The 7,582-nt window shown below is 62.7% G+C and overlaps 1 protein-coding gene across 1 annotated transcript; it reads left to right on the plus strand.

Annotated features, from left to right (window-relative positions):
• Window positions 1-174: 174 nt before the first annotated feature.
• CFAP410 (cilia and flagella associated protein 410) lies at window positions 175-6,884 on the plus strand (the record flags this gene model as incomplete). The annotated part of the gene is made up of 7 exons (XM_080695870.1): window positions 175-251; window positions 1,218-1,236; window positions 1,998-2,044; window positions 3,112-3,341; window positions 4,618-4,786; window positions 5,352-5,448; window positions 6,732-6,884. 7 exons carry the CDS (start codon window positions 175-177, stop codon window positions 6,882-6,884), a joined length of 792 nt encoding a protein of 263 aa, XP_080551996.1.
• Window positions 6,885-7,582: the final 698 nt, after the last annotated feature.

Consider the following 7,582-nt stretch of genomic DNA (forward strand, 5'->3'; position numbering starts at 1 on the left):
GGACCTCACGCTCTGCGAACGTCTGGGCCCCAATGCGCCCGCGCGGTCCCGCCTTCCCACAGGGCTGCCAATGGGCTCTCAGGCCCCGCCCCTGACGACCCAGGCCCCGCCCCCTGGAGACCTGCCGCCTTCGAGCGTAGCCTGGGAAGCCTGGGTGTGCGCAAAGAGGCCGCCATGAAGTTGACTCGGAAGATGGTCCTGTCCCGGGCCAAGGCCTCGGATCTGCAAAACGTGCGGAAGCTCAACTGCTGGTGAGGCTGGGGCCGCCGTGCCCCAGGGCGGGGAGGGCCGGCGACCCGCGGAGGGGACCGATGGCCCCCTCTGTGGATGTGTCTGAAATTTAAAGTCTCCATTAGACACCAGGTCTGCACATAAGGTGGAGAGCCGAGATGATTAACGCCCTCTCCAGAGGGACAGAGGACCAGAGGTGTGGTTCAGTGAACCCTCATCACTAGGTGCTGGCACTGCTCTGCCCAGGCGCCCCTGTCCAAGGTGACTGCAAGGAAGGGACACAGGCGCAGCGCGGCTGATGTAGACTCAAAGACAGGTGGCCGGGTCTTGCAGGGCCAGGGAAGGCCGGAGCATGCTTTGAGGCTGAAAGAGCCACTGGTGTCCCTGTAGCCCGGGGAGCCTAGGCCAGCACGGCCACCAGGGTCTCAGCAAGAGCGGCCCGCTCCCTGTGGCTGCGCGAGCCATCTGGAGGGACTGGGCCTGCTGTGTTTGTGCAAAGCCTTGCTCTCCACCCTGTGCCCTCTGCTGCTCTGGGCACAGCCGCCTCCCCCTGGCTTCCAGCAATGCCTTTGTTTGTGTGGCCGGGGCGGTCAGTGCTTTCTCTGTGCAGGGAGAACAACGGCCCCTACGGCCGTAAAGTCTGCTTCTTAAGTTCCACGTTTAGAACATGGCCTCTCTTGAAGCCTCCCTCGTTACGTCAGTGAGGGAATGGATCATCTGCTCCTCACACTGAATGAGGAAATCTCCGCCTTACAAGGGCGCACTCTGTTGCTCCGTAGCCTGAAAACCCGCATTAAATGTACGGCTTTGTTGAAGTCAGCTAACCATTCTGAACACCTTCTCCAGTTATCTGAGTAACCTTTCTTTTTTATTGTATCATTAAATAGTAGACTCTTAAGGCGAGCGGTCATTAGCTTTTGGGATTTGGGGGGATTGTATTCTTCATTTAAAGAAGATTAAGGTACATATGTTTTTTCTTTCCCCAGGGGCAGCCATCTCACGGATGTGAGTATTGCCTTGGTCCTCTCCACATGGTCCCAATCCCAAAAGCTGTCGCCTCTTCACGGGAGGACTGCTAAGGTGGCAAAGCCGTGGCCATGGGGCCCGTCCCATGTCACCTGCTGGTCCTGCTCAGTCTCCTCTGAGCGGAGTCCTGGGAGAGGATGCTTCCCTCTAAGGAGACACGCCGTCATGGGAGCTCTGTGTGCCTCCCTTGGCCATTGGGCCCCCCCCCACGCCCACAGCAGGCACTGACCACCAGCCGTAGGGAGCTGGAGCTGCGGGTCTCACACAAGCCCAGCACTGCCGCCCTGCCCCTGGAAGTGATGCGTGCCCGTGTGGCCCGAGACCCGCTCCAAGCCCGTCTCCCTTGGCCTGGCTCTGCTGGCAGGAAGGGCTTCCATCCTGGCCTCGTACATCAAGGAGAGCAGGAAGCAAAGTCCTCTGTCCCGACAGAAGGCACCCTGGTGCCCCTGACCTGATGTCCTTGGTGGCCCAACGTGATGGCCCTGGCTCTGCACCGGCAGGCGGCGTTTGATGGCAGTGACACTGTCCTAGAGTTCCATAGAGGGTGCGCGCACACAAGTGAGCCACGCTTCCCCTCCAGTGAGGGGCGTGCCACGCAGCCCAGCATGCCCCTGGGTTCTTTTGAGGTCACGCCCGGGTCCCCTGCAGTGGAATTGACAGGGCTCCTACAGATTCCACCCTGACCTGCGGGAGGCGGCCTCAGGACACCAGTGAAGACCCACACGTGTTCCCCTCCCTAGATTTCCATTTGCCGGGAGCTGCCCAGCCTGGAGGTGGTCACGCTCAGGTACCCGACTGCCGTGTGGCTCCAGCCCCTGGGGGTGGCTGCACGTCCCTCCTGTGGGACCCAGTGATGACAGACAGCCAGGCAACCAGCACAGTCTGGGAGGGCTTCTGGTGGGCGCTCACAGGGCAGGAAGCCTGGCTGCTGCCGCTCCTCCTGCACGCTCTCATCTCAGGGTCTTACCTGCACTCCCGACAGCTCCCGTTCCCTGGAGCTCATCCCCTGAGTGTGTCTGCCCCCCAGCCCCAGCACTGATCCCCTCTGCACTTGCTGGCCACCTGAGGACGGGCCTGGCCCGCCCTTGCTGTGGCCACATCTGCCCTGGGGACCCTCGTGGTCCGTGTCTTCTGTCTTCTTGGTGTAGTTACCTCCAAGATCCCACTGAGAGCTGGGAGGGGGCTGATGTGTATGGCTCCCCACTGCCTGCCAGACGCAGGGGTGCACTGTGGTGTTGGCACCGGCACCCTCCCATAGGGCAGCCCTGCAGGAAGGAGCACCGTGGGTAGGGCAGCATGTCAGGCCAGGCCCCTGGCTCCCCAAGACTGGAGGCCGCTGGGCCACCATGGGCTGAGCACCCGTGTGCGAAGGCCCCATCTGCTGCCGTGGGGATGGGCCCTGGTGTGGCGGGGACCTTGGGTGTCTGCTCTCAGCCTCCTGAACTCTTCTGTTTTTGTGATGATGATTTTCACGGAATGAAGATGACGCCTGAGCCTTTGTTTCTTTTGAATGTGGGGCTTTGGAAGTCCAGTGCTGGGTTCTGAGGGGCACAGAGCTCCTGTATATTTTTTGGCAGTTCTGGCCGCTGCCTGCCTCGGGGCTGTGCCGTGTCCCTTGGGGGCTGGTGTCCTCAGCTAGGCGGGGGGGAGCACGGCCCACTGACGCGCTGGCCGCGTCCTGCCCCTGGTGAAGGAACCCCGTCCTAACACTTCCTTCCTGGCCCGGGGCTTGACTGGCCTCGGCTGACTGGTTACAAGACCAGAGGAGGTGGCTGGGCCTCCAGGAGGGCCTCCTTCTGGTGCGCACCATTGAGGGCCACCCTGCCGGCCAGCACTAACGGGCTGGTCCCACAGCGTCAACAGCGTCTCGACCCTGGAGCCCATGAGCTGCTGCCGGCGTCTGAGCGAGCTGTACCTGAGGAGGAACCGCATCCCCAGCCTAGACGAGCTCTTCTACCTGAAGGGCCTGCCGCGCCTCCGCGTGCTGTGGCTGGCCGAGAACCCGTGCTGCGGCGCCAGCCCCCACCTCTACCGCATGACGGTGCTGCGGAACCTGCCCAACCTGCAGAAGCTGGACAACAAAGGTGGGGTCCGCGCGGCCCCCCGCCTGCTCCCCGCACAGTCTCACCTCTGCTGGGCCGCTCAGGGCGTCGTCACCCAGCCTGGGCAGGCGCCCGGTCACAGCCAGGTCCCCGTCTCTGAACCCTGCCGTTTGTACACTAGAGTCCAGTCTTTCTCCTTCTGTTCCTGTGAGGAGCAACGCTGAGCGCTGACCACGCACTGGCAGGGACGTTTGCAGGGCCGGGGGATGGGGTGCCTGGCCTCGGGGCTGCTGAGAGCGAGGCCTCTGAGCCGCCCGCATGGCCTGCCGCGGCCTCTGTGTGCACTCCAGCTCGCTGGCCAGGCCCCCCTCCTCACTGAGCCCTGGCCTTCTTACTGTGCTGGTTGGTCGTCGTCGTCGTCTTCTTCTCCTCCTCCTCCTCCTCCTCCTCCTCCTCCTCCTCCTCCTCCTCCTCCTCCTCCTCCTCCTCCTTCTTCTTCGGTACTGGGGATGGAACCCAGGCACATTCTACCTCTGAGCGACACCCCAGCCCTATTTTTTATTCTTTATTTTGAAACAGGGTTTCACTGAGTTGCAGAGGGCCTAAGTAGCTGAGGCTGTCCGCAAACCAAAATCCTCCTGTCTCAGCCTCCCAAATGCTGGGTTTACAAGCATGCGCCACCACGCCCGGCTCTAGGTTTCTAATTCTTTTCAGTGGAATTGTTTCCTCCCAAATAATTTTAATATGAATAAACTTCAGGGGCGTTAAGTCAAATGTGAATGAATTGGGATAAATATGGTGCAGGCTATTAGTTCTTTTTTTTTGGCACTAGTACTGAAGATCAGACTTGGGCTACTTTATACCCTTTACCCCTGAGCTACACCCCCAGCCCTTTTTTATTTATTTTGAGATGGTCTTACTAAGTGCCGAGACTGGCTCAAACTTGTAGTCCTCCTACCTCAGCATCCCGAGTAGCTGGATTACTGGTGTGGCTACCACGCCCCACCAATCTGTCTCTTCTCGGGATCTGCCTTAGGGGCTGGGGTGCCTGCTCAGGTGCGCACAACCCTGGGTCCCCCCAGCACCAAGGAAGAAGTTGCCTTGACTGGGCCTTTGCTCCTCGCGGATGCAGTGGTTGAGATTCACAGCGGTCCTTGACTGTCGCGGAAGTCCCACGCACCAGGTTGGGTGTGGAGGCGCAGCCTGACTGCACACCAGAAGCAGGCTGTGCTGGAGCGCGGAGGCCAGCGCTGCAGTCCACGCGCTGTGTGGGGTGAGGCCTCTGATACTTTGACTTTCTCTGTCCTTCACCCCAAAGCTGTGACGGAGGAGGAGCTGACCCGCGCGCTAATGGAGGGAGACGAGATCACCTCTGCCCCCAGCAGAGAGGGCACCGGCACCGGCTGCCCCAAGCCGCCCTGCACACTCAGCTCCAGCACCGAGACTGGCCAGGACCCGCTGAGCTTCCTGGAGGAGGCGGCCGCCAAGTGAGGCTGGAGGGCGGGCCTCCGTCCCAGGGCTCCTCCGATTCTCTTGAGAGGTCCCCAGTGTCGTCAATAGCATTCGCACGGCTTGCTGGGTGCGCCAGGGAGCAGGAGGGCCTCTGGCCGGGGTGAAGCCCTGCCCTCTGGGGCAGTGTGCTGCTTGCCAGGGTCCCTTCCGAGTAGAAATGGCACTGGGAGGTTGGAGGTCATCGTGGGGCTCCGGGCTGGGTCCACGTGGCAGGTCAGCCCCGTCTCCCACTTTGTGGCCGTGCATTTGGACATGAGCTCCCTGGAGGGTGGCTACAGGCAGCTCTGGTGCTGTGACCCCCGTGGGGGGGGAATTTGCGTTCCTAGCCTCCTGCCCTGAGGCCCTGGGTAGAGGCACAGTTGGGAGACCAGTGCAGGGGGCTGCTGAGGGGGCGGAGCAGCAAGGGGCCGCCACCCCAGGTTCCCCGGCCGCCCTTCTCAAGACTCGAGTCTCCTCTGGCTGTAAATTCAACCCGCAGATCATTTGCAAAGGGACCAATGCCTCAGCCCTCACCCACCTTCCGACCCCTCTCACCCACAGCGACCAGGGCCAGCGCGGCCCGAAGCCCTCTGCCGGGGACCAGCGGCCCCCCCTCTCCCAGAGGGAAACTCTGAGCAGTCACAAGAACAGGGTGAGTGTCACCAGCCGCCCGATAGGGGCCACAACCAGGAGTCGTAAAGGCAGGGCTGGGGTCCTGGTGGGACTGGGACAGCCAAGCCCCCAAGTATGGAGGTGGCCTCTGCCAGATCCCTGCCAAGGGAGGAGCACATGAGACAGGAGCCAGGGGTGGGCAGAACTCCCGTGTTGTCCTGCGTATCAGAAGCTTCCAGAACATCTTAGAGAGGTTGCCATGACTAGCTTAAAGTTGGCAGAGGTGCTGGCGGAGAGACCTTCTGCCTGTGGAGAGATGTAGGAGTGCCCTGTCCCCACCAGATTACAGCCCAGGGCTCCAGGCTGGCGACAAAAGGAAGAAGGCCCCATGGGCGGGTCAGTGGCAGCCCCAAGACCGTGCTTGACCTGGCTCCCCCAGCCACCTGCACCATGGCATCCAGCTGCCCCTGGCTCCTTCCCTGCCCCCGGCCGGACCTGAGCAGAGCTGCCTGTGGGCTCACTGGTGCCCTGTCCAAGGGGAGCCACGGTGGGAGGGTGGGGCACCCTTGCCTTCGTTCACTCATTCATTGGGGACCACCCAGTGTGCAGTTTGTGGGAGCTGCAGAGACAGCCGACAACCCCTCCCACTGACCATCTGGAGAGTGCCCCAAAGGTGGACAGATGTGGCCACATGCAGGGCCTGCGGTCTGCTGTGCTGGGGAGAGAAAAGACAAGCAGCTCAGATCTGCTGCCCCCTCGGGCAGCTGGCGCCCAGGCCGCTGCCCCAAGGTCCCCTCCGCCTCCCACTGCACACGAGTCGGCGCGTTCTCCCGTGTCATGAGGAGCCCGGCCATCCAGTTACGGCGCAGGCCTCCCTCCCACACCCGGGCCTCTGCAGTGCCCAGGGGAGCGGGCCAAAGACCGAGGCACGTCCACAGGGCACAGCAGGGTCCTTGGCCCACAGGGTCTGATGGTGGGCCTCTGCAGTGGCCTCGGGTGTGCTGGAGGTCAGGGGTCGAAGCAGGTCCTCCTGCCAAGCCAGGGGAGCCACTCTGGTCCTCCCTCAGCTGGCCCAGCAGCCCCTAGACAAACACTCCTCACCTTCTGCAGAAGTGGCCTCACCCCTCCGGGGTGCAGGCAGGCGCCTTCTGCCTCTGGCCTTGGCCTCCCCATCCAAACGCAGGCACAGGCTGAGGGCGGGTGGGCCACCAGTGTCCACGCCGTGAGTTCCCTCGGGTTAGATTCTCCCTGCGTGCTCCGTGGTTGGCTCCTGCAGGGCCCCGCCAAGGCTGTTCCCCGTGTGCCAGGATGCCCCGGGCCTGGCCGCAGGTCAGCGACTCTCTCTGCCCCCAGAACGTCCTGACGGCCATCCTGCTGCTGCTGCGAGAGCTGGACACCGAGGGGCTGGAGACCATCCAGCAGGCAGTGGGCAGCCGTCTGCAGGTGCAGCACAGGCCGGAGCTGCAGGAGGACGCAGAGTGACCGCCAGCGGGGCCCTCACCTGGACCCCAGCCCCACCTGGAAAGCCCGTCTCTCTGCCACACCAGGCGGGAAGAGGGACAGGACACCAGGCAGACCTGGCTCCTGTGCCCAGGGCTGGAGACACCCAATCCCACCGGGACGGTGCCCTGGAGGTGGCTCTGCACCACCCGGCCCTTCTTAAGGGGAGCGCTGTGGCTGCCCTCACTAATAAAGCCTTTCCGCCTGAGCTGGAGAGGCAGACCCTCCCGAGTGACGGTGCGGCCGCGGTCTTTCCCAAGGTAAGGGTCCTCGCTCGGGCTAGGGAGCATGCAGGACTGTGTCTGCCTGTCTGCAGCCATGGGGTAGATGTCTCTTGCCAAGGGAGACCTCCAGAGTGACACGCCCTGGAGCTGCCAGGGCTTCAGCAGCACCACGCTGCTAGCGAAGGCCGGGCCAGGCAGGATGCTCCTTGTTGCGTCTTTTTCTGTCTGTCTAAGGACCCTGCGGCTGTGGGGGAAGGGCACACTGAGCCTGAGTGAGGGGCTGTGGCTGTGTTCACCCCACTAGTTGGGGCCCAGGTGTGGCCAGCGGGAAGGGCAAGTTGCAGGTCTTCGTGATGCCAGAGCCGGTGGTACTGCTGCAGCCCTGGGCCCACCCCATGTCCTCTCAAACCAAGGATGTGGCCACGTTACAGAGACAGAGTGACTTCCGAGCCCTTA

This window comes from Muscardinus avellanarius (genome assembly GCF_963383645.1).
Source record: "Muscardinus avellanarius genome assembly, chromosome: 5".
In the NCBI taxonomy this organism is placed as follows: domain Eukaryota; kingdom Metazoa; phylum Chordata; class Mammalia; order Rodentia; family Gliridae; genus Muscardinus; species Muscardinus avellanarius.